This window comes from Scyliorhinus canicula, chromosome 14, assembly GCF_902713615.1.
Source record: "Scyliorhinus canicula chromosome 14, sScyCan1.1, whole genome shotgun sequence".
Lineage (NCBI taxonomy): Eukaryota > Metazoa > Chordata > Chondrichthyes > Carcharhiniformes > Scyliorhinidae > Scyliorhinus > Scyliorhinus canicula.
In genome coordinates this window covers 93,070,643-93,098,231 of record NC_052159.1, presented here as the reverse complement: position 1 = coordinate 93,098,231, position 27,589 = coordinate 93,070,643, and the positions used below count along the sequence as shown (strand labels likewise).

At 46.1% G+C, this 27,589-nt stretch overlaps 1 protein-coding gene across 1 annotated transcript in view; it reads right to left on the bottom strand.

The window, feature by feature from the left end:
• The window catches only part of LOC119977512 (ferroxidase HEPHL1-like), a 146,612-nt gene that overhangs the window by 12,570 nt on the left and 106,453 nt on the right, over positions 1-27,589 (bottom strand). The window contains 4 exon segments of the mRNA XM_038818551.1: positions 796-958; positions 13,747-13,809; positions 13,811-13,887; positions 13,983-14,205. Of these exon segments, the coding sequence (XP_038674479.1) occupies positions 796-958; positions 13,747-13,809; positions 13,811-13,887; positions 13,983-14,205 (526 nt within the window).

The window sequence follows — 27,589 nt, the reverse complement described above, 5'->3', positions numbered from 1 at the left end:
TGTTTATGTTAAGTTAATTTATTTTTAATTTATTTTGTTGTTTATCGGGTTTGGGGGTGGGGCTCGTTATATGCGTAGTTACGGGTCTGGGGGGTGTTTATTATTGTTATTATTATTGTTTTGTTGTTATACACTTTTCAAAAATTTCAATAAAAATTATTTTTTTTAAAAAAGATGTGTTGCAGGGATGGGGCTGGGGAGCGGGCTTAGGTAGAGTGCACTTTCAGAGGTTTAGTGCAGACTTGATGGCCAAATAGCCTCCTTCTGTGCTGGAGGGATTCTATAATTCCATTATGGCAAACTGTTTGTTAAGGTGGTGCAGCAACCAAGTGCAACCAGAGTCCCCAGAGACACCACAAAAAATATCTCACGTCTTCAATATGTGACATGGCAATTGGCGATTTTAGAACATTGTGCAAGGAAACCACCAAACAACTGAGATTTTCCACACCTTACACATACTCCACAACTTGTGTTATTGGTAATTTTGTACTTGGAAGTTCTACCTGCTGTGGATAAAGTTCCAGATAACACAATGCAGAGGACAAAAGACCACGGGCAAACCACGGTGGCAACATCTTTACCGCTAGTGTTCCAACAAATTAGAACTAACAATTGCTAAGTTTTCCTTTCAGTTACCTGTTTTAGATAAAGATTAGCTATGAAAGATCACTTGATTTCATTTAATACACACTGGTGTGGCAGTTTAACAGCCATTGATCTGACTTGGCTTTGATATGCCCTGTTATTGCTAATTATCGTTTTAGTTGTGAGTTTATTATTGAATTCTTGTACCTGTGTTATTCAGAATGGTATAAACAGTTTCCATGCCAGCATGAATATGATCAGTTACATGGCAATGTAACAGCCAAGTGCCAGGGTTCGATGCAACCATTTCTACAGTCTGGAATGTTCCAGGGAAGAGATCGTACACATCTGCTCGGTAATCCTTTTCCATCTAAAAGCACAAAACACAAAATGTTCAATATTACCCTGTAGAAAATGCACTTGAGGATTTTTTTGTGCTCCAGTGGGGTGACGTTTGCACAACCTTGTTAACTAGGCTGTAAAAGTTGTTCCCTGCAGCATTTTAGTAAGGTGCTTGTTTACATCCTGACCAGCATTGATCTCTTGACAGACTTTAAGTTCTACTGTAGCTGGTCAACACTGGAGAACTCCTCATCATTATCAGGGTGGTCACTGCTGGGACTACACAGAGCTCCACAGAACAAGGTGCAGGGAGGCCAGGATACAGGTAAATAATTGGGGCCTCACAGTTGTTAGATGTTTGGCTGCTGTATTATAAAGAGTCAAAGGTTCTGCTGCTTTTCCACAAAAACCTTTAATTTACTTCAACAGACTTTACACAAAACTCTACATCACATCACCTGACACAAAGGCCACCTGAAGCTTCTTTACATATCAGTGTCATTTATTGGATACTTAACATAAATGAGACAACTAATTGGAATGTCTCTTCACCCACTATTTAACAACAGTGAGGAGAATCAAGGAGGCTCCAGGGGTGTGGGGGGCAAGAATAGAGAGAATGCTAGGGGCAGGGTTGCAAAGGCCAAGGCGGGGAGGGGGAGCAGATCTCAAGGAAGTGGTAGACCATAGGTAGGGACCCCTGTGATGAAAGGGGGCCTGTGAGGGAGATTCCGCCAACTCCCCACCCAAGGCCTGAGCAGGTTAACCTCCTAGGTGCCCCCCCCACCCCCCATCCCTGACCTCTTTCCGATACCCATCCCTGATCTCTTTCCGTCAGCCTAAGGATTACAGAGGGACTAGAAGGAACCCGCAAGTGTCAATGAATTGACAACATAACGTCCTCAATTGAGATGAGGGATCCAACCCCTGTGAAGCTGCTGCCAGGTTGGTGTAGATGGCAGGGAAGTCAACCGCAGAATTTTAAGGGCCCCTCCTGCCCCACCCCCATCTGAGGATTGTACAATTCTGCACGGAGATTCTGAAAATGGGTTCAGACTGGACAGCCGTGTGTCATCCGGCAAAGAAAGGCACAATGAGTCGCCTAGCCTTCTGCAGTATTGTAAATTTTCTATGGCCTGAATCTTGTGCTCTTTGGGAGTGTGCAATCCATGGGGCCGGAAGTATATGTAATACGCACTTCCAGGGCTGATTGTGATTCCACACTGAAAAATTAACTGGGAGCCAGCATGTAGTGTGCACTGAGAAAGGCTCAGCACTGCCAGGGGTGAGGCACCATGGGAAGTGAGGGTGAGGCACCATGGGAAGTGAGGGTGAGGCACCATGGGAAGTGAGGGTGAGGCACCATGGGAAGTGAGGGTGAGGCACCATGGGAGTGAGGGTGTGAGCAGGCCCTCCCGGACGGCTGACAACTGCTGTGGAGCTGCCTCAGGGAACTACAGTACTGTGAACACAAAATGAGCTCAATTAAATGTTGTGAATACCATCAATACAGTAAAATCAAACAATTGGGGCGGGATTCTCGTGAATCGGCGCGATGGCCCGAACATTCCCCTGGGATATGGGGGAAAGGGGGGGATTGGGAGGAGTAAAGGGGGGGATTGGGGGGAGTAAAGGGGGGGATTGGGGGGGAAGGGGGGGGATTGGGGGGGAAGGGGGGGGATTGGGGGGGGGAAGGGGGGGGAAGGGGGGGAAGGGGGGGATTGGGGAAGGGGGGGATTGGGGAAGGGGGGGATTGGGGAAGGGGGGGAAGGGGGGGATTGGGGAAGGGGGGGGAAGGGGGGGATTGGGGAAGGGGGGGAAGGGGGGGATTGGGGAAGGGGGGAAGGGGGGGATTGGGGAAGGGGGGAAGGGGGGATTGGGGAAGGGGGGGAAGGGGGGGATTGGGGAAGGGGGGGAAGGGGGGGATTGGGGAAGGGGGGAAGGGGGGGATTGGGGAAGGGGGGGAGGGGGGGGAGTGGGGAAGGGGGGGAAGGGGGGATTGGGGAAGGGGGGAGATTGGGGAAGGGGAGGATTGGGGAAGGGGGGATTGGGGAAGGGGGGGGATTGGGGAAGGGGGGGGATTGGGGAAGGGGGGCAGTGGGGAAGGGGGGGGAGGGGGGATTGGGGAAGGGGGGGGAGGGGGGATTGGGGAAGGGGGGGGAGGGGGGGATTGGGGAAGGGGGGGGAGGGGGGATTGGGGAAGGAGGGAATTGGGGGGATGGGGGGAAGGGGGATGGGGGGAAGGGGGGATGGGGGATGGGGGAGGGGGGGGAGGGGGAGGAAGGGGGGAGGGGGGGAAGGGGGGAAGGGGGGGATGGGGGATAGGGGGGAGAAGGGGGGGAGAGGGAGGAGAGGGGGGAGGGGGGATGGGGGATAGGGGGGGATGGGGGATAGGGGGAATGGGGTGAAAGGGGATATGGGGGATATGGGGGATGGGGGGGATGGGGGGGAAGGGGGGATGGGGGGGAGAGGGTGGAAAGGGGGAAAGGGTGGAAAGGGGGGAAGGGAGGGATTGGGGGGAAGGGAGGGATTGAGGGGATGGAGGGATTGAGGGGATGGAGGGATTGGGGGGAAGGGGGAAGAAGGGGGGAAGGGTGGGAGGGGGGGGATAGGGTGGACAGACCAGACCCATCAGGCATACGGCACCCCCAGGACGTTCCCAGGGCAGCCACGAGCCAGGGACAGACCGGAGCATCAGGCAGAGCGCCGCCCACATCTAGTGCGAGTGCGGCGACGCCGGCGGCCACATCCAGCGACGAGGAGGGCAGCCACAGCAACAGCCCCCGTCGCAGCCGACCCAGGACACTGACGCACGCACAGGACACCGACGGACGCACACGACACTCACACGCAGGGGACGGATGGACAGGAATCACGACTCCAGGGGACCCCGGACTTCGGGTCGGATGAGGAGCACGACATTACACCACTGCTATCTCCTACAGCCTCCACCATCGCACAGACACTCACCTCGGTTGGGCACTTTAGCGATGAGGCATCTGGGACACTAACTGGTGTGAACACAGCGGTCCCGGTACAGCAGGTCGATGGCAGGAGCAGCCGAGGGGCCGGGCGGTCGGAAGGAAGAACGCCGGCTCAGGCAACCATCTGCCGCCCAGCCGGGTCCCAGGTTCCTGGAGTTATCACGCCCACCCATAGACCCAATGCAGTCACGGACCAAGGGATGACCGGGGGCGGGGGAGGGGGGTGCGACCGGCTTGCGGCAGCTGCAGGTGGAGGAGTACACCCGCGTGCAGGAGCAGGTAGTGGTGCGGTCATGTGCGCCACCCAGGACGGAAACCGCACGGGTGCCGTCTGCGGTGGAGACAATGTGTGCGACGGTTTGTCAGACATGGAGAGCAATATGCGAGGTGTGGGGCTTTCCGTGCAGGCGGCATCCATGGCCCAGGACATGGCTGCCGTCTCACAGGCAGCCCTGAGCCACAGCCAGCAGCAGATCGCAGAGGCGCTCAACGCTGTGGCCCAGTCTCTGCCGGCCATCGCTGAGGGCATTGGCACCATTTCCCAGGTGCTGGCTGGCGTCGCCCAGACACAGACAGGGATGGCCAACTCCCTGAGCTCCATGGCTGCAAACGTGCAGACCCTTTTTGATGCCAGGGCGGGCCTCCAGGATTGGCAACGCCAGGTGTTGGGGGGACGTCGGGTGCTCAGTCCGTTCACATCCCTGACCCATGTACAGCCCCGGGGGTCATCGGGCACCCCGAGGGGGGAGGAGGTGCTGGGGCCCGTTCCGGGTCCCCCCTGTAGGGGAGGTCCTGGAACACCACGACACCTCGGACTCCCCCCGCCCCCCCCTCCCCTTCCGCCCCAGGTGCATCTGGTGGACAACAGGCAGGACAGGCTGGCAGCTCGGGTGCAGGGCACAGATTATTTCTGGGGCTGGGACACGGGTACGAACTGCTTGTTATTAAAATCACTTTCTCACCTACAGAAGCTGCCTTTGTGCTCTGTCTGATGTGTGCGGGGGTGTGGTGTGAGGTGAGCGCCAGTGTGTGTTTGAGGGGTGATAGAACGTTGGCCTCAGATAAGTGTGCCCCCCACCCCGGGCAGACGATGGGACCGTGCGCTGCAGTGTCACGGCCACATGCAGGGACGGTCCGGGTGAAGGGTGGTACTGTGGCCATGGGTCAGACATTGCCCAACGACGTAGAGCCCAGAGCTCATCGCAGAGCGGGTTGTAATCATCCTCCATGGCCTCCAATAGACACGCTTCCACCGGCGAATGTGTGAGCCCGGCCCATTGTGCCGTAGGTGGATGTGCAATGGAGGGGCGGTGTGTATGCGAGTGGGGTGAGGGTGGTAGGCTGGTGCCATAGTGTGCAGTCTGTGCCCATAATAAGCGATTCCCACGCCCCCCTAGCCCGTGCAGCTATCAGCATGTCCTGTGTCCGCTGGCCCAGCCGGTAATGGTGGGTAGCCTTCGTCTATATCCAGCCCGTCTGCCTGACCATTGCCCCCATCCTCCTCATTTGAGGAGGTCTACGCCTCTTCCTGCTGCTCCTCCCCTTCCCCCCCTCTGCCTGCAGCACATCGCCCCTCTGCTGGGCTATGTTGTGCAGGACGCAGCAGACCACAACGATAAGGCCGGCCCTATTTGACGGATACTGGAGGGCCCCTCCAGAGTGGTCCAGGCACCTGAAGCGCTTCTTCAGCAGCCAAAAGCCCCTCTCTATCACACCCCTGATCGCTGCATGGGCATCGTTGCAGCGATTCTCCGCGTCAGTCTGTGGCCTCTGTATAGGCGTCATCAGCCACGACCACAACAGGTAACCCCTGTCACCCAGCAACCAGACCCTAAGCTGGGGGGGGGGCGTCCCTCATGGTGGGGATGAAAGATTGCACCAATACGATGAGTCATGTACACTGCCTGGGTACCGGGTGCAGACGTGCAGGATCCTCATGCGGTGGTCACAGGCCACCTGCACGTTCATGGAATGGGCGCCCTTCCCGTTTGTGAACACATCCCTATTATCCGCAGGTGGCCACACGGCGACATGCAGCCCATCGATCGCCCCCCTGGACCATGGGCATCCTGGCCATGGCAGCGAAGCCCGCTGCCCGGACATCCTGGCTGGCCCAGTCCATAGGGAACTGAATGTAGCGGTCCGCAATGGCAATCAGAACGCCAGTCACTGCACAGATGCACCGGTGCACCAATGCCTGCGAGATGCCGGACAGGTCCCCACTCGGCGCCTGGAATGACCCCGTGGCATAAAAGTTCAGGGTCACCATAAACTTGATGGCCATGGGGATAGGGTGTCCTCCTCCAGTGTCATGCGGTGCCAGGTGTGCCATCAGGTGGCAGATATGGGCGACAGTTTCTCGGCTCATCCTGAGTCCCCTCCTGCAGGCCCAGTCTGTGAGGTCCTGGTACGAGCGGGGCTGGTACACATGGGGCCTCGCGTGTCTCCGTCGCCGTGGCACCACCACCACCACCACCTCCTCCTCGCCCGGTCATGCGGGCAGCTCTCCAGCCTGGGCGGCTGCCACCTGCCTCCCCGCAGCACATTCCTCTGCGGCAGCCTCCGCCGCCTCCCTGGCACACAAAAATATCGCGGGCGGCTGGGCGGGATTTACGCTGCAATCGCAGGGCAGCTGGGCGTGATTTATGCTGCAATCGCGGGGCGGCCGGGCGTGATTTACGCTGCCGCCCCCGGCGATTCTCTGACCCGCCAGGGGGTCGGAGAATCCCACCCCTTACCGTAAATCACATCGCACCACACCCCTCAAACGTCTTCTTTTATTTTATTTAACTCCATGCACTTTACTCTTCCCTGGATGGAGTTTGTAGTGAAACTGTGACGGCAGCCTGGCCATTGGCCCGTCCACCAGCTGTAGAAGTGGACAAGCCATGTAAAATGAATGAAAATGAAATGAAAATCGCTTATTGTCACGAGTAGGCTTCAAAGAAAGTTACTGTGAAAGCCCCTAGTCGCCACATTCCGGCGCCTGTTCAGGGAGGCTGGTCGGGAATGAACCCGCACTGCTGGCCTGCCTTGGTCTGCTTTCAGAGCCAGCTCTTTAGCCCTGTGCTAATCACTGACAGCTTGCTCCTTAATGGGCTTAATTACATATTTAAATGTAAATGGGCGTACTTCCAGCTCCCACGCCTGGCATCAAGAGATTCAGGTAGAGTGCACGCCTGCATGTTCAATGTAAAATTCTAGCCCAATTCCAAATCTATTCCAAATAATCTGCCTTTTCCTGATAATAGCCATTAAACAATTTTCCTTATTACTTTTCTTACCTGTCCACTTTTCTTTATGTATCTTCAAATCAACATCTTACACCAGGGGTGGGCAAACTTTTCCGTGCAAGGGCCACATTCAGAAATTCACAATTTTAAAGGGCCGCATAGTATATTAAGTAAAATAATTACTTCACCCGGTTATGATTCTGGGCACCTCATATAGAACATAGAACAGTACAGCACAGAACAGGCCCTTCGGCCCTCGACGTTGTGCCGAGCAATGATCACCCTACTCAAGTCAACGTATCCACCCTATACAGTAAGTAACCCAACAGCCCCCCCCATTAACCTTTAAAAAAAATTAAAAATTTAAAAAAAAAATTTTTAATTTTTAATTTTTTTTTTAATGACTTGGTGGGCCGCATAAAGACCTTTGGCGGGCCGCATGCGGCCCGCGGGCCGTAGTTTGCCCACCCCTGTCTTACACCCTTTCTCAAACCCTCCCAGCCAATTTCCCCAGTTGTCCAGGTGTCCACTTACTCGATACCAAGTTCTTCATTAAATTCTCCTTCTGTTCTCAATTCAATTATCCAACCCTCCTCCATATTAAAAAATTCAACTTTCCCCATTGTAACCATGGTACATCTCTACCGATCGTCATCAGGCTTGTCAGGTATTTGAATTGTGTAACTTGATCCAACTGTACTGCATGTGTTAAAATGCTCACTCTTTCACCTGCATCCCTAGTAACCTTCAATACATTTGATAATGATCTTCATTCCATAATCCATTGCTTCAGCATTGAGGTTATCACCGACTCTAGTCCATTCAGTGTACTTGCAATCATCAGCAAATCTGACAGTTTTCATGAGCTGACATTTAACTTTGACCTTCTCTAGACCCATCTTTTGTTTCTTTATTTGTTTCATTACCATCCCCCTGTAGCTCGCTTCATTCCTTTTGTCATTTAATCTCTCCTGCCTTCTACCCTATCACAAACCTTCCCTTTTGTTATTTCCTTCCCACATCCTTTTTCCTGCCTCTACACTTGCTCCAAATCTATTACATCTCTAACTTTGTCCAGTTCTGATGAAACATCATTCACCTGAAATGTTAACTTTGTTTCTCTCTCTACAGATGCTGCCAGGCTTGTTGACTATTTCCAACATTTTCTGGTTATATTTCAACTTTCACTCTGTGAGCAACCTGATCAAAATATTTTGCCTACTATTGCTTTTACACATACATTTAAATACATGTGACTGCAGCTTCTTATTACATTTAATTCCAACACTTGTGTTTCTAACCTCCCAGGGATTTTTACAAATAACAATCATTTTTGGCCAGGCCAGCATTTATTGCCCCATCCCAAATTGTTCTAGAGAAGGTAGTGGTGAGCCACTTTCTTGAACCGCTACAGTCCATGTGGTGTGGGAGGGAGTTCCAGGATTTTGATCCAGCGATATTGAAGAAACAGCAATATGGTTCCAAGTCAGAATGGCGTGTGGCTTGGGGGGGGGGGGGCATTTGCAAGTGGTGGTGTTACCATGAACCTGCTGCCCTCATATTTCTAGGTGGTAGGGGCCATGGGTTTGTAAGTTGTTGTTGAAGGAGGTTGGTGAATTGCTGCAGTGCACTTGTTCACACAGACACACTGCTGTCACTGTACGTAGTTGGTGGAGGGAGTGCATGTTAAAGGTGTTTGATGAGATGTCAATCAAGCAGGCTGCATTATTCTGGATGATATTGAGCTTCCCAAGTGTTGCTGGAGTTGCACACTTGCAGGCAAATGGAGAGTATTCCATCACATTCCTGACTTGTGCCTTGCAGATGGTGGACAGGTTTTCAGGAGTCAGGAGGTGAGTTACACGCCGCAGAATTCCCAGCCTCTGCCTTGCTCTTGTAGCCACAATATTTATTTGGCTTGTCTCATTCAGTTTCTGGTCAATGACATTGCCCAGGAGTTGACGGGGTGGAAATTAATATATTTCCTTCATTTTAAGTACAGTTATATTATACAAGGCAAGAACAAAATGGCATTTGGATTTTCAAGACCACCCAGATTTGGCTTAATCAAACGTCATTCAACTATTACCTATCCAGAGCCAAGGTCTTCATCACTTCAATTAACAAAGACACTCTACTCTTCTAACAAACCAATTCAGAATCACTGGGAAAACTTTTAATTGGTGGATGAAGTCAAGGGCAGAATGTTAAAACATGACATTTGCTAAATTGAATCCCAACGCATCACAACCGAATCTATTTCCATTTAATGAGAGTAACCTGCTCTGGAACGGCAGATTAGTCATGATAATACATAAATGAGCCTCTGTTCCGGATATTTGGCACCATTTGAATTTTAACCAGGCTTCTCAGACCAGCCGCTAAGGGTGGAGGGAGCAGACGGATCCAGCAGCTAAAATGTTTTTTTATGGCACTTTGTGGTCCAGGAGGAGCAGGAATGTTCCCTATGGCCCTTAAACAAATTCTTTGCCGCAACTCTTCTCACCTTCCAAAGCTACAATCACACCCTGTTCCCTGGTCCCTCCCAATCTAATCTTTCCTACACAAGCTCATTGTCTCTCCTGGTTTCCCCTCTCACCCAGTTGAGGGTCCAACATCCCAAACCCCTCCCACCAACCCAGTAAACTTTTCTGATTGTCAGGGGGCCGGTCCTTCTACTACTGGCTTTCCCACACAGCAGCTGGTGAACCTGTCAATCTGGATGACTCCTGGATGGGAAACGAAAGGTGCAATCATATGCTGCGCGAGTATTCCATAGGCCCCCCTAATCCAAGAGAAATAGAGAAGCAGATAAGTAGGCAAATTTCAGACAAGTGTAAAAGTAATAGGGTAGTGCTAAGTGGGGGATTTCAACTTCCCCAACATTAACTGGGGTAGCCATAGTGCAAAAGGATTGTGGGAGTAGAATTCTTAAAATGCATCCCGGAGAATGTTTTGAGTCAGTACGTAGAAGATCCTACAAGAGAGGGGATGGATGGTGCTGAACTCAATTTTAGGTAACGAAGCCGAGCATGTGGTTGAAGTATCAGTGGGGGAGCATTTTGCAAATAACAATCATAACTCCGTTAGATTCAAGATTGGTTTGGAAAAGGACAAGGATGAGCCATAAATCAAAGGTCTAAACTGGGGGAAGGCCGATTTTAATAAGGTCAGTAAGATTGGCCAGAGTGGACTGGGAGCAGACACTTTTAGGTAAATCTGTGACAGAACACTGGGACGCAACAAGGAAATAGGGCCAACGTTCCAATCAAGAAAAAGGGTGGGACCAACAAATCCAGTGAATCCTGGGTATTGAGGAATATATAGCATTGGATAAGGAGAAAAAGGGAGGATTATAGCAGATAGATGGCTCAGGAGGCGGACAGAATGTGCAAAAGGGAACTTAAAAAAGAAATTAGGAGAGCAAAAAGGGGACATGAAAGGATACTGGTAGCTAAAATGAAGGAAAATCCTAAGTTGTTTCACAAGTGCATGAAGAATAAAAGGATAACTAGGGAAAGAGCAGGCCACATTAAGGACCACAGTGATAATTTGTGTGTGGAGCCAGAGGACATAGGTAGGGTTCTAAATTAATACTTTGCATCGATGTTCACTCGTGAGAGGGATAATAGTAATCTTTATTGTCAAAAGGAGGCTTACATTAACACTGCAATGGAGTTACTGTGAAAAACCCCTGGTCGCCACATTCCAGCACCTGTTCGGGTACACAGAGGAAGAATTCAGAATGTCCAAATACCTAATAGCATGCCTTTCGAGATTTGTGGGAGGAAACGGGAGCACCGGAGGAAACCCACGCAGACACAGGGAGAACCTGCAGACTCCGCACAGACAGTGACCAAGCCAGGAATCGAAGCTGGGACCCTGGAGCTGGGAAGCAACAGTGCTAACCACTGGGCTACCGTGCTGTCCACTGGTGTGGGTATAGAAACCAGGAAAAAGTACTGTGATAAATTTAAGAGATTAACATAGGGAGCGAGGAGGTTGGAGTGGTCTGGCATGCTTAAAGTAAATAAATCTCCAGGATTAGATGAAATGTATCCCAGACTGTTGAGTGAGACAAGGGAGGAAATAGCAGGGGCACTGTCAATAATTTTCAATTCCTCTCTGACCACAGGAGAGGTGCCAGAGGATTGAATTATAGCCAGTGTTGTACCTTTAGTCAAGAAGGGATAAACCAGGAAACTACAGGCCAGTCTGACTAACCTCGGGAAACTATTGGGAGCAAATCTGAGAGACAGGATGAATCTGCATTTGGAGCGGCAAGGATTAATCAAGCACAGTCAACAATGTTTTCTAAGAGGAGGTCATGTCTGACCAACTTGACTAAATTTTGAAAGAGATGACCAGCTGCTTCACTGCGTCAGGGTCCCACGTTCGATTCCCGGCTTTGTTCACTTTCTGTGTGGAGTCTGCACGTTCTCCCCGTGTCTGTGTGGGTTTCCTATAGGTGTTCCGGTTTTCTCCAACAAGTCCTGAAAGACGTACTGTTAGGTAATTTGGACATTCTGAATTCTCCCTCTGTGTACCCGAACAGGCGCCGGAATGTAGTGACTAGGGGCCTTTCACAGTAACTTAATTGCAGTGGTAATATAAGCCTACTTGTGACAATAAAGATTATTATGTGTGTAGGTAAGGTAAATGCATTTGACGTAGTCTACTTGGACCTCAGCAAGGCTTTTGATAAGACCCCATATGGGAGACTGATGGTGAAGATAAAACCCGTGGGATCCAAGAAAATTGGGCAAATTGGATCCAGAATTGTTTGAGTGGCAGGAAGCAGTGGATGATGGTTGAAGGGTGATTTTCTGACTGGAAGCCTGTGTCCAGTATGGTCCCACAGGGATCAGTGTTGGGGCCCATGCTGTTTGTGATTTTTATAAATTATTTAGACATGAATGTAGGAGGGTTTATCAGTAAGTTTGTGGATGATACGAAAATTGGTGGGTGGTAATTAATGAGGAGGACAGCCTTAGATTACGGGGACATAAACGGGCTGGTCAGATGGGCTGATCAGTGGCAAATGTAATTCATTCTGGAAAAGTGTGAGGTGATGCACTTGGACAGGACAAACAAGGCAGAGGGATACATGATAAACGGCAGGACCCTGGGATGCACCGAGGATCAGAAGGACCTTGGTCTGGACGTACATCCATCCCTTAAAGTAGCAGAGCAGATGGATACAGTGGTTAAGAAGGCATATGGTATACTTTATACTTGCCTTTATTAGCTGAAGCATAGAGTTTAAGAGCAGGGAGGTTATGCTGGAACTGTATAACACGTTGATTAGTCCACAACTAAAGTATTGTGTGTAGTTCTGGAATTCACATTACGGGAGGATGTGGTAGCACTTGAAAGGGTGCAGAGCTTGCCTGGGCTGGAGAGATTTAGCTATGAAGAGAGACTGGATAGATTGGGGTTGTTTTCCTTGGAGCAAAGAAGACCGAGGGTCTTATTGTGATTTAGAAAAGTATGAGGGAACAGATAAGAGTAGACAGGGCAAAACTTTTTCCCTTGGTGGAGGGATCAATGACCAGGGGGGAAAAGGGGCAGGAGGTTTGGAGGGGGAGGGGATGTTAGGAAAAACCATTACACAATTTAAATTTCATAAATAATTTCATAGAGGAAAGCATTCAAATATGTTCATAACGTTTGCCAATTTAACCTGTATAAATGCAAATAGTGAGAGGCTGCAGATTGAAATGGTATAATGCAAAATAACTCAAAAATCTATAGTGGGAATTTTGCTTCTATGCTTGTTGGCACACAATTTCACAACAAACAAAATTAATTTGTGGAAAATACATGAGCTGACAGGCGAAGAAATGTAAAATCCACATCATTATTTGATTTTTTTCCAAACTCGAAAAGAACGGCTGAATTATTCAATTGAATAAAAAGGATCCAGGCAAGTTAGCATCTCATACAACAGTACAGTAGATATTGACTTCAGGTGCCAAAGGTACAAAATTATATCTTCATAAATAACTTTGACCTTCCAGTTACTATCCTCAGGTGCATAATCCCCACAGCCATTAGCTTCTACAGTAAACTGTGTGATATTCGGCACTCCGCCAACCAGAATTCTCCACTAGCCGGAATTTCTGGGGCGGGATTCTCCGTCGCGCCAGTGGGGTTTCCCACTGTGAGCAGCCCCACACTGTCGGGAAATCTCCGGGCTGCTGGCAAAACAGAGAATCCAGTCCCTGATGTTTCCTTAAATACAAATTGTCACTTTACCAACTGGAAGCAAATACAGAGCTATTCAGAACCCGTACCTGTATACTATACTATTTTAGACTTTAATTTATGTTTCAATGTATGGTTGAAGATTTAGAAGTAAGGCTAATACTGTTCTTTTCTTCCAAAATACTTGCATATTAGCTCATGATACAAGTGTTGCGCTGTATTCCATTGGGAAATGAAACTCTCCATTAATCATTTTTTTTTGATCAACCGGCATCGCCTATTCCCCATGTATGCCTGATAATAAAGATTTTACTGTGGTGGGGTGAACAATAAGTTGCAGATGAAAGAAGATTTTATAAAATTCCAGAAATATATTACTTGAAATTTCTTACCCTATAGATAAAACTCTGGGCGTGGAAATGAACAGTGTGCATATCTACTTCATTACCCATACCCCAGTAAATACCAGTCAACCTTCTCTCCTTTAACCATCGTCAGGCCATGAAGATTTCCATAGATCTTCCCATTAATTGCTGAAATAAAATAACGTTGAATTCTAGTCAGTGAATTTTTGAAAGGAAGGTTTCATTCCACTAGTTAGAAATCTCTAATCAGTATGTGTCCATACCATGTATTTTATTGCTTTCTGCAAATTCGTCTGTTTTCTTGAACTCAGCAGGATTCGCATGGAGATAAGTGATGATATTGTCATTCAAGTACCAGGATTCATTTTCATCATATACCAGGAACAATAAAGCAAATTCGCGATCAATGTCTTTCCTCAGGCCATTCTGTTTCAGTATTCCTTTACGGCAGGTTATCAGGGGGCCACACAAACCACTGTACAGATCCTGAAATAAAATGCAAAATAGATCATACAAGTTCCTTTTTAGTTGCATACTCTTTTATAATGTACAGTAGAGGGATACTTAAATAATTATGTGTACGAAACAGCCAACTTTGCATGATGAATTTACAGGCAGTGGAGCTAGATCCCATCAATATATGAGAAAGAGTGCAATTGCTGTGGATTCAGTCCAAATTTGATTTAACATAAATTTTCGGCACATCTCAAAGTGATAGTTTAATTTCCTTCAGCTTTGTACGAGCTGCAGTCCTAAGAATTCACACATTTAATTATTAACTCTTAAATGTTGGCAGAGAGCTGAATGTCATTAGCTCTTTGCTATCATTTAAATTTTAAGCAGTATTTTGATGCTAATGAACACAGCTCTGTGAATTTGTGTAAGCAAAGCTCTGCTTTGTCTGGTCAGAAAGCGATGGGATTATAACTCAGCACTCAAACCAGTTCAAAAAGCTCCATCACATTCCAGTTTAGTAAAGGGAGTGACAGAGCTCCTGCAATGTTACTGTGACAAAATTGCTGCAGTGATGGCTATGGAATGTAAAACAGATGCAAAAACAGAAACGGCAAAAGTGGATGCTTGCAATTTCAAAACTGCACTGGAATCTTTCATAAAAGCCAAAATGTATGAAATATAGTTCTTGAAACATGAAATACTAATATAGAATGCTTATTTCATTAGCCTAAAATTCCTCTTCCCCTACTCCAATAGATTTATTAAACCATTTGAAATAAATGACATCATACTTGCACAAAAGTAAGTGATAAAGAAACTCGTACAAATATTCTAACTATTCATATCTGAGCATTTCCATTCATAGCGCCCTTGTATGATCAGGCATATAAGACAAGAAAATAAATATCACCACAATCCCACAGAGTGATAACAGGAAGCTTTCAAAAAGTCAAGTGCATCTGAAAATGGAAGTTGGATAACAATGCAGAATTCACTTGTGCAGGCTGCTTTTGATGCAGGCAACATGCCAGATAGATGCTGTGTTTATTTACATAATGGCAGCATGCAGGCACTGCTCACTGCATTGTTTAGTGTCACAGCACAGAGCCCGAAACAGTGACATACTAATGGTGTAATGTTGGTTCTTTAGATGCCTCAATGATGAGATCTTGAGACTCGCATATTTGAACATAAACCATTTATTGTTTGTCTTTAACTATTGACAGATCCCAGGTTACTGTCATATATTGTGCTGCTGCCATGCAGGTGGGCTGCTTTCAGAGTGTTCTCCCCGGGTCTCTTACAATACGGCTCTATACATCATACCATGGGTGGTGCTATTCTCTAACCTTAAACCTTGCTCTGCTGAGCACCTTTACATTACTATGGCGTGCAGGCACATAACACAAGATCCTCCTTTCTCTAAAGAAAACATTCCCCCCTTCCAATGTTACAATACAATATACTTGGTAACCATGCTCCCATATCTCAAGTATCTGACTTGATAAATTCAGACTGTCTTGAGGCTTGACAGTTCTCCCACTCCTCAGTCTGTCATATTTGGAGCAATGGTAGTAGTATTCTGTGTTTCTGTTACTTGGCTATTTCCACTTGATTCTCTTTTTGCGCTCTGATAGAAATTGACTTTTCTAGTTAGTTATAACCATGAGAGTAAGGGAAGATGGTAGAGGTTTAATTGAGAACTCATTAAGAATAATTAACTATAATCATATTAAGCATTACTTCACTGCAACAATAGCTGTGAATCCACTAAGGGTTAATCCAGACAATACTCTTTAATCCAATTTCTTAGGTTTCACATTTTGCAAGTTCAAGGTCAGTGACGTCAACTAGCTAAAAGGCCCCATTGTATGGTTAAAAACTGGGTGGCTGTCCAGTAAGAGTAGTCCCGTTTCTATAATAACAGCCAGTCTCGGGCTGATAATTTCTTAACAAAACTGTGTTTTTCTAATTAAATTGGCAAGCGATGGAATGAGAAATTGGCACCAATATATTGAAATACATATATCTCTTAAATTGATGAACAGACAGTTTGGCCGAATTGAGCGAATTATGAATTCGTTAAAACCAATCAGAAGTAAAAAGAAGGCCAGATCTTAAGATAATAATCTCCTTAAGAATCACTTACCGGGTTGGAAAAACCCATTCTGGAATCACCCTGTCTATATTTCTGAAACCTATTTCTTTGCTGCTTGCTTTTGCTAATCACCGTCTTTCTTTTGTTTAAATCACTTAGTTATGTTATCCTGTATATTATGATTTGAAGAATTACCGCAATCTATAATTGAATGAAAACTCAACGACTGTTCTGTTTTCGCTAAAGACAATCAGTCTGACTAGCTTGCTGCAGGGCTAGTCGGAACTTCCTAAATGTTGCATTGAAAATAAGATTACCAGTGGCACAGCTGACAAATAAAGTGCATGGGGACTTTGCCAAAAAGAACAGACTTGACCTCTGCTATTTGGGAACTGAGAAGGGGTAATGGTTATCCAGGATTCCGAATAGACACAAAGATCCATCACGCCCCTTCGAGTTGCATTTACCTTCATTACCAACTCGCCTGCTTTTGGACCCGGGTTTGTCCTGTTCCTTGGAGGGGAACATGCACTCCCTTCATTCCTAGAGTGGACTCAGATGATCTTTTTCCATGGTGTCTGCCATGTTGTTGCTGGACATACACATTTGTTTTTTATTCATTCAAGGGATGTGGATATCGCTGGCTAGGCCAACATTTATTGGTGTTTAACTGCCTTCCTGAACCACTGTAGTCTAGGTTTAGGTATGCTTACAGTAGTGTTAGAAAGGGATTTCCAGTGACAGTTAAGGTGATATATTTCCAAGTCAGGATGGTTAGTGACTTGGAGGGAAACATCCAGGTGGTGGAATTCTCATGTGCTCCCTGTCCTTGTCCTTCTAGATGGTGGAAGATACTGTCTAATGAACCTTGGTTAGTTCCTGTAGTGCATCGCTTTGCAAATGGAACCTTTATTTCCACTTATTTCGCAAGTTCAGCCAAACATTTGTTAGCTATTTCATTTTCAGAAACTCAATGGTGGATCTTTTCATAATATTAATCACTTATTGTCATGAGTAGGCTTCAATGAAGTTACTGTGAAAAGCCCCTAGTCACCACATTCCAGCACCTGTTCAGGGAGGCTGGTATGGGAATTGAACCCACGCTGCTGGCATTGTTCTGCATTACAAGCCAGCTGTTTAGCCCAGTGTGCCTCGTACTCATTCCTCATACTGGTGAATTTACATTTTCCAACACTATTTTTGTCTTTTTTTTCTCTGTATGCAGCTAGGAAAATTCAATCATTTTCCAGTACAAGTGCCTTCTCCTTGCCATTCAACTGCTTCTTTAGCTCTTTAGTCTCTTTCTTGTAGCTTTTGGTTTCCTCCTGTATTATATAACATTGCTGAGTCTGCTCTGCCAACTGGTTTGTCAGTTTGTTCAGAGTAGCATTAATCTCATTTTGCTTCTCTTAATTTTCCAGCGGAATGAACTTTGACCTGAGCAATTTTTGTAACATGTGAACTTAAAACTGGATTTCCTTTTCTTTGTGGTGCTTGCTTACTTCATCTTGAGCTTGCCTGTAATTTAACAAAGTCTCCTCACGTGCATCTCTTCAGCTGTGCTTCCATTCTGCTGTTTATATAATCATGGCTTCATGTAACTGAACGGTTAGACAATTCTTTTAATTTGTCCTTGAAAGGCAATCAACAGTTCTTTCACCATTTATTTTCTTGTTGACCACTTACCAACGCATATTGGGTTTCAATGCATCATCTCGTTGACTCAGCTTGAGTCTTGCAATTCAAATCTATCAGTTCAGTTCCTGTAGGACAGCGTCATTTACTTTTTGTACAATTTGCTACTTCTGAGTGACCTCAGATAGCTTTCCTTCATTTACAGCCATCTAAACATGCTACACTTCCATCTATGGTTGCAGATTGGGTACTACCCAGTCAGCATTTTCACAAAACTATTTTGAGCCTTTTGCGTGCTTCTCAGCCATTTCTTTCTTCAGTGCTAAACTCTATAGCTCGTGCATTTCATTTTACTGGCAAAGTCGGCAACCATCTTGCGGTTGTCTGAAATATTGCCTGCTTGCTATGGGGACTTGTGTACCTTGGACTGTGGTCTCTTCTTGCCCTCTATTTGGGGTCTTTTGTTCCCCTTAGTGCTTTATTGACAACTACCCTCGGTGCTTTATTGGGAGTTGTCCTCTCTCTGGGAGCTCTTGTTGCCTTTGATGACCACTTGTGTCTGATGTAGCCATTTCCTATTCAAATGCATCTGGATCTTTTAATTTTCTATCCATGGCTGTTTCCATTTCCTTATAGTTACAATTTAAATGTTGTCGCTTCAAGATGGAGAGTGCAGAAGCTGTTATTTTTCACACTCGGACTGCGCTGTCTGCAGCTGTTGCCATTTTGTGCTGTACATTGCCTGTGCTAATTTGTGCTTTGGCTGGCTCTCCCGCCATCATGTTTGTTTTTAAACTTTAAGACTTTCAAGGTAGGAGCATTTTTTTTCTGGGCAATTCTTTTTTTTCTTTTATCTCTGCAGGCAATATTTTCCTTCCTGCGCTTTGGCTGTCTGTCTGCTGATTAGTCCATTCATTTATTTTTAAATGTTGCCATTTTTTAAAAGCAAAAACGCTACTGCAGCAATTTATTTGTCTTGAACCTCTACAGGTCCTTTGAATTTTGCATTTTAGGAGCTTTGGTGGGCATGCTTTTTTCTCTGAAACACTGCAGCTTCCATTTTGAAACTGCAGATTCTTCTTAAACATTTAACTGTGCCAGTCAATGTTTACAGTTTAAAAATAAAATGACAGCTGCCTTCCAACTTCTCTATAGATATGCTGACCTATGGGACTGCCATCTACTCTACACTACAAGTACGGCTTATTTGGGGGGAATTTTTGCTCACTGTCCAGGTTTCTTCAGAATGCATCTCTCAGGGTCTTGTAAAAAATTGAAGTTTTTCTCACTGTGCTTGTGACCCGAGCAGCTTGGTTGCTGTGCATAACTCAGGGGTCTTGCAATTCTTGTAGTTGTGCTCACCTATATTTACGGTCTGATCAGGTTTGTTCCTTTTTACTCTGCATCACTCGGGGTTCTTGCAACAGACTTCCACTCACTTTGGTGGATTCCTCAACTTTTAAATCTGCAGTGAAGCTTCCTCAACTGTTTCTTCAATTTTCCGTCTTAGCTGCACATCTCTTTAGCCCGGTTTCAGTTTTTCATCCTTGGGACACTTATGGGTGCATTGTTTAAAATGCCACCTTTCATATCACTGCTGATCAGCACGTTGCATGATGATTCCATCGGTGTCAACCATGTTGCAATATAGTGTCCATTGCAGTGGCTCTGTGATGAAAAGCTCGAGCCATCTATATTTAAACATGAACTGTTTATTGTTAGTCTTTAACTATTTACAGGTTACTGTCATGTCATGCAGATAGATTGCTTCCAGAGTTTTCTCTCAGAGTCTCTTAAGATGCAACTCCATCCATCATATTGTGAGCAGTGCTATTCTCCCAGTCCCACATCAAGTCTTGCTCGGCCAAGCACATTTAGATTACAATGGCATGTAGTCACATAACACAACAGCTAGAACCACCTATAGCTAGCCGGCACCTCTGAAAGGGGTGGAGCAGCTGGTGAAATCAGAACAAAGAACAAAACAGCACAGGAACAGGTCCTTCAGTCTAGTCACCCACTGCACTCAATGAAAACTTTTCCTGCACATCTCCCCTAAACTTTCCCTCCCCTCACCTTGAACCTGTGCGCCCTTGTAATTGAATCTTCCACCCTGGGAAAAAGCTTCTGACTATTCCCCCTGTCTATATCTCTCGTAATTATGTAGACCTCAATCAGGTCGCCCCTCAGCCTCCAACGAAAACAATCCAAGTTTATTCAACCTCCCCTAACACCCTCCAGACCAGGCAACATCCTGGTAAACCTTCTTTGCACTCTCTCCAAAGCATCCCCATCCTTCTGGTAGTGTGGCGACAGAACTGAGTCACAATATTCCAAATGTAGCCAAACTAAAGTTTTATACAACTGTAACATGATTTGCCAACTCTTATTCCCCAGCCGATGAAGGCAAGCATAGAGTGTGCCTCCTTGACAACATATCCACCTGCATTGCCACTTTCATCGAACTATGGACCTGAATGCCCAGATCCCTCTGTATGTCAATGCTCTTTAGGGTTCTGCCATTTATTGTATGATTTACACCTGAATTTGATCTTACAAAATGCATCACCTCGCATTTGTCAGGATTGAACTCCATCTGCCATTTCTGTCCAATGCTCCAATCTATCCATATTCTGCTGTATTCTCTGACAGTCCCGTTCACTATCTGCAACTCCACCTATCTTAGTGTCATCTGCAAACGTGCTAATTAGACCAGCTACATTTTCCTACAGATCATTTATATATATTACAAACAACAGTGGTCACAGCATCGATCCCTGTGGAGCACCACTGGTTACAGATCTCCATTCTGAAAAACTCCCTTTCCCTGTAACTCCATGTGTTCTGTTGCCAAGTCAGTTTTTTATCCATCTAGTAAGCACATCCTGAATCCAATGCGACTTTACCTTTTGTACCAGTCTGCCCTGAGGGACCTTGTCAAATGCCTTACTAAAAGCCTATGTAGACTACATCAACAGACTTTCCCTCATCAATTAATTTTGTCACCGCCTCAAAAAGCTCTATCAAGTTGGTAAGACATGACCTTCCCCACGCAAAACCTTACACCCTTTCTATTCGTGAGCTCTCCCCATAATACCTCACTGTAGCATCCCTCCAAGATGTCCTTCTTTGTCACAGCTGTGATATGTTCCCTAACAGTAATGCAACACCCCACCCTTTCTGCTACCCCCTGTCTCATCTAAAAAAAAATCGATATCCTGGAACGTTAAGCTGATAATCCTGTCCCTCCTTTAACCATGTCTCGATTGTTATATTACTTGGGAGTAATATATGTTACTCATTTGTTATGCCAAGTTAAACTTAACTTTGATGATGAACACTCAAAGTCTTCCAGTGATGACAATTATTTATTGAGTAATAAATTAATATACTTGTGAATTCTTTTCTTTAATACTTTTACCAGTAGTTGAATTAACTAAAATCAAATTAAATTAACAATGAATATAATACTCTACACTCTGAGCTTGCTACACTTCTGTTCTCTAGCTACAACATATACAAAGAGAGCAGGAAGACAGCAGGAAAACAGCTTGAGCTTGCTTATATACTCCCTATTAGTGTTGCCCTCTAGTGATCATCTGACTGTACTGACTGCATATTAACCAATCCTGGGCTGGATTCTCCCAAAATGGGACTATGTCCTGACGCCGGTGTAAAAACACTGGAGTTTTACTCTGGAGATTCCTGCAAAAAAGATCAGCTAATTCAAAGCCCTGAAGGGGGCTAGCAGGGACCCTGAGTAATTCACGCAGCTTTAGCTGCGGATACAGGCCCCCACACTTTCAGTTTTCAGTCTCTGGAGCGACCTCCAGAGGCCGAACGCCATGGCGGACTCGACCGCGGAGGCAGACAGAAAAATTAGACTCCCCCGATCGTCCGCGTGCCCAAGGATCTGACCGCGCAGAAATTAACCCCAGCCGCCAATAAGGCCCCCCCCCCCCCCCCCCCCCCGGTGTCCAATGCCCCAGCCCCCCACCAGGGCGGTCGCGGCCTGAGTCCCGACCAGCAATAGGTGGCTAGTTTCATGCCGTCGGGAACTCGGCCGGTCGGGCGTGAAGGATTGCTGGACAGGCCTCTGTCAATGGGCTCCCAGCCGCGCGGTGTGCTCTGCGACCACGCCTATTCCCGGGTCCCAGAGAATCGCTGGACTGGCGCTGGGCCCGATTATGGCGTGAAGATACACCATTATTCATGTAGCCGTTTTAAAATTTGAAAATCCCAAAGTGCTTTCCTGGAGCATTGGAAAACAAATATGACCACAAGCCACATTGGAAGATATTGCATCAGATGTTCAAAAACTTGGGGATAGAGGGAGATTTTAAGGAGGGATTTAAAGGTGAGCCAGGAGAGAGGTGGAAACATGTAAGGAGGCAATTCAAGAGCTTACAGTCTTAAAGACACAATCCTAACAGCATCAATGGTGCCAAGATGGAGATGATTGACAGCTTCAAATTACTGGGTGTGCACATCACCAACAATCTGTCCTGGTTCACCCACGTCGATACTACGACCAAAAAAGCATAACAGCGCCTATACGTCCTCAGGAAACTAAGAAAATTCAGCATATCCACATTGACACTTACCAATTTTTTACAGATGCACCAAAGAAAACATCCTAGCTGGCTGCATCACAGCTTAAGATGGCAACTGCTCATCTTAAGAGCGTAGGAAACTACAGAGAGTTGTGAACGCTGCCCAGTCCATCACACAAACCCACCTCCCATCCATTGGCTCTGTCTACACCTCCTGCTGCCTTAGGAAAGCGGACAGCACAATAAAAGATGCCTCCCTCCCGGGTTGTTCTCTCTTCCATCCGACAGAAGATATAAAAATCTGAGAAAACGCATTAACAGTTTCAGAAACAGCTTCTTCTCCGCTGTTGCCAGATACCTGAATGACTCTCTTATGGATTGAACTGATCGCTTCACACATCTTCTCTACTGAGTAGTACCACACTCAATATGCTTCATCCAATGTCTATGTATTTACTTTGTGTATTTATTGTATGTCCTATGTTTTCTCAAATATGGAATAATCTGTTTGAGCTGCACGCAGAACAATACTTTTCACTGTACCTCAGTACACGTGACAATAGAATCGTAGAATTTACAGTGCAGATGGAGGCCATTCAGCCCATCGAGTCTGCACCAGCTCTTCGAAAGAGCATCCAACTTAAGCCCTCACCCGCAAAACCTATCCCCGTAACCCAGTAACCCCATCTAACCTTGTTTTTTTTGGACACCAAGGGCAATTTAGCATGGCCAATCCACATAACCTGCACATTTTTGGACTGTGGGAGGAAACCGGAGCACCTGGTGAAAACCCACACAGACATGGGGAGAACGTGCAGACTCTGCACAGATAGTGACCCAAGCTGGGAATCGAACCTGGGAACCTGGAGCTGTGAAGCAACTGTGCTAGCCACTGTGCAACTGTGCTGCCCAGTCAAACAGCTGAAGGAGCCATCACCAATGGTGCAGAGATTAAAACTGTGGATGTTCAAGAGATCAAAATTAGAATAATGCAGATATCTTGGAGCTGGAAGAGAAGACAGAGATAGTGAAGGGATGAGCAGCGGCTGGTTTAGCACAGTGGGCTAAACAGCTGTCTTGTAATGCAGAACAAGGCCAGCAGCGCGGGTTCAATTCCCGTACTGGCCTTCCTGAACAGGCGCTGGAATGTGGCAACTTGGGGCTTTTCACAGTAACTTCATTGAAGCCTACTTGTGACAATAAGCTATTATTATTATGAGACCATGGAGGGATTTGAGAATAAGGATTAGAATTTTAAAATTGATGCATTGTTTAAATGGGAGCCAATGTAGCTCACATACCTCAGGTGAAAGGATGCGAGTTAAGATACGGGCAGCAGAGATTTGGATGGCTTAAAGTTTACTGATGGTAGGCCATGAGATGGTAGCCAGGAGTGCAGTGGAACAGTCAAGACAAGAGGAACGCGATAGGAGACGGCTTCAGTAGCAGATAAGCTGAAACAGGAGCAGAATGCAGCAATGGAGCAAAGGTGGAAATAGGAGTCTTACTGACAGCATGAATCTTTAGCTGGAAGTTCAAGTTAAGGTCAAATATGACACCAAGATTGCAAACAGACTGGTTTTGTTTCAGTTGCCAGGGAGATGGATAGGGAACTGGGCTTGTGATGGGAACTGAAGACAAAGGCTTCAGTCTTCTCAATATTTAGTTGGAGGAATTTTTTGCTCATCCAGTTCTAGGCGTTAAACAAGCAACCTGACAATTTTGAGACAGTGAGGTCAAACCGGGTTTCATCAGTTTACCTGAGGAAACTGAGGAAAACAGTATGTTTTCAGATGATGAGAAATAGGAAGGGACCAAGGGTAGATCATTGGAGACATCAGAGGTAGCTGAGAATGAACGGAAAGAGAAGCCATTGCAGTTGACTCCCTGGATAGTATTAAACAGAGAAAAAAAGAACCAAGGAGTCCCTCTCAGCTGGATGGATGATTCTTTTTTTCTTTTTTGAGGAACTACAATTGAGATTATTCCTTGGATAAGAATTATTGCTCATGAATTGGTCAGAATCTAACTGATCATGATTCTACATTTGGTGATTGTAGAGGAAAGACAATGGAAGATGAGGAGATAGCAAAAGATAATGCGCAAGGTCTTGGCTTCGCAAAAACAGGCAAAGTTGGTTTTAAAATTATTGATGCTCTGAGGAGCATCCAATTACTTGAGGGTCTAATCCTATAGCCAGTCCTTCACCAGAATGCATTCAACTTAATGGAAACCAACATTTAAAGTTCAGAGGACAGTACTGCAAAGACAAAAACTATTTCTAATGATTAATTTTCAGAAATTGGCAAAATTTCAGCTCCCAACTTCCACAGGAATTTGAAATTGGCCGTAAAAAGGAAATTAAAATGAAACACTTCCGTAGTGAAGTGATTTCTTGAATATACTAAGTAAGAGATGGCAGAGGCCACCAGACCACACAATGATAAATGTGTTTCCCTAAGATTTCAAGGATTTGGTTCCAAGCATTGAACTCCTGTTGCAAAACTGTAAAACTTTAATTTGCACTTTTTATATTAATTCGTGGGATGTGGGTGTTGCTGGCTGGGTCCAGGATTTATTGCCCATTCATAATATCCTTTGTGAAAGTGGCGGTAAGCTGCCTTCTTGAACCGCTGCGGTCCATACGGTGCAGGTACACCCTCAGTGCAGTTAGCGAGGGAGTTCCAGGACTTTGGCCCAGGGACAGCGAAGGATGGCCAATATATTTCCAATTCACGATGGTGAGTGTCTTGAAGGAGAACTTCCAGGAGGTGGTGTTCCCATGTGTCTGCTGCCCTTCGTCCTTCTAGATTGTAGCGGTTGTGGGTTTGGAGCTGCTCCCTAAGAAGGCATATGAGCTATGGGTTCCAGGATGCACACACCCACTCCCTTGGAAATGCTAATCCCAAAGAAGGTTTTGTGGAGCAAAACTCATTCACCAATCTGATGATGCTGATAAACCAGAACCGTTCCCATTAAAACATCTTAATATGTTAATGGACTAAGATGGTAGAACAGAAATGGGTGGGGTTTGCAGCAACCACTCACAATACAAAATATGGTTTTAGGGATGGGGTAGAACTTACAGGTTCTCCACAGACAGAATTGATCATCCACATATATGGGAACATAATGCCCTGTGTGATCGTTCGGGCGGGTATGGTTTTGAAGTTACAGGAACAACATTTGTATGTATTGATTTAACTTGTTTTGGGTTAGAAGGTGTATTTTCATTATGCGTAACTTTGTAAATTAATATCTATAAAGATTGGCTCCAATTTTATCCTTTGCCAGCTGTTTTCTGGAGTATAACACTCAGCCTGTTCTCACGCTTCAGTTTTGGTTGTATGGAATGATGGGTTTCATTGAGGGTGCTGTTATTGAAGGTCGGATATCTCACACACTGTCGCTTGTGGTCTTCACGAAGGAGAATTGCTCCGCAAACACCCTGGATGGATATAACCGCTGCCGAGAACCTTTTTCATTTTCCTCCTCTCCTACCAGCAGCTTTGTCTGCGCTGTGTGGCCTGTTTCGTCAAGTCATTCCAAAATCCAGGTTAAATGCCCATCATTGTAATCATTTCTCGGAGCCTAGGTGTGTGCAGAAGCCTTGGAGTCAGCAAAGAGACAACACTTGCCTCACACTCAGTGTAAACCTTTGACATTTTAAAGAACATTAGAAAGAAACAGACACTTGAACAATCACGACAACAACCTGTAGAAATCAATCAGCAACTAATCTGAAAGTAATTAATGATCGCTTTAAACAGTGCTATGGAGCTTCCCTCCGACCACTGAACACATGCTCAGCCATGTGTGATTAAGAGAGAGCATTAGCTGGAGCATCAAGTTCCAAAATAACAGCACTGGTATCAGAGTAATGTCACACATTGACAGGAGTGCCTACTCGGTATACTTCCTGTAGGCGTCGCTACACATATTCTGACGTTCTCACCAATGATATGTCTGGCATGGCTCATGTCAGAGATGTGCATAAACGCTGCGGGTGCCAATCTAGACCTCAAAGGCTTCACATAGCACACCAAAGCAAGGGCTACAGGCTTGATTTTGCCTCAGCAATCTCGGAGAAATGTCTGGTGCCTGGATCTGCAAACTGAAAGTGATATTAAAAAGTCCTGCTGCGGCCCAAAACCTTCAGAATCCCAAAGTTCCCTTCAAGTTCCCCTTCAAGACGCACAACCTTCTAACTGGGAAAACTATTGTCATTCCTCCATTGGGTCAAAAATTCTGAAACTTCCTCCCTTAGAGCATTCTGGGTATTCCTACACCACAAATTGCAGTGGTTCAAAAAGTCAGCTTGTCATCATTCTCGCTGTGGTGACGTGCATCACTGTAAATACACAAGGGGTTAATGTAAATACATGGAGACTAGCTGGACACTAGAGGGAGCACCAGAGACATCACACACACACACTCAACCAATAGATCAGTTAGATACGACACGACCAATTGGCATTCACGATACACACAGAGGTGACACGACCACAGGAGGGCATTACCCCAACCCATATATAAAGGACACCACACACATGATCTGCCTCTTTCCAGTGGAGACAGTCAGTGAGTAGAGACACAGGGTTGATTCAATATCACTCCTACCACGTGGATTGTAGCAGACTGGTTAGTCAGTCTGAGTAGCTATAGAAGGATCAACAGTAGTGTTGAACACGAGTAATAGAAGTGTAAATAGTTTAATGAACGTGTTGAAGTTATCTCCACGTCTGAACCTTCCTTTGTCAAGCGCACCACAAGGAAGCCGCTTATGCTACGCATAGAGCATAACAAGACACTCGAGAGGAATTAGAAATGGGCAACGATGTCTGGCCTTGGGCAGCATGGTGGCACAGTGGTTAGCATTGCTGCCTACGGCGCTGAGGACCTGGGTTCGAATCCCGGCGCCTGGGTCACTGTCCATATGGAGTTTGTACATTCTCCCCGTGTCTGTGTGGGTTTCACCCCCACAACCCAAAGATGTGCAGGGTAGGCGGATTGGCCACGCTAAATTGCCCCTTAAATGGAAAAAATAATTGGGTACTCTAAATTTATTTTAAAAAAACAATGTCTGGCCTTGCCAGTGATGCTCAAATCCCATGAACAATTTTTTTCA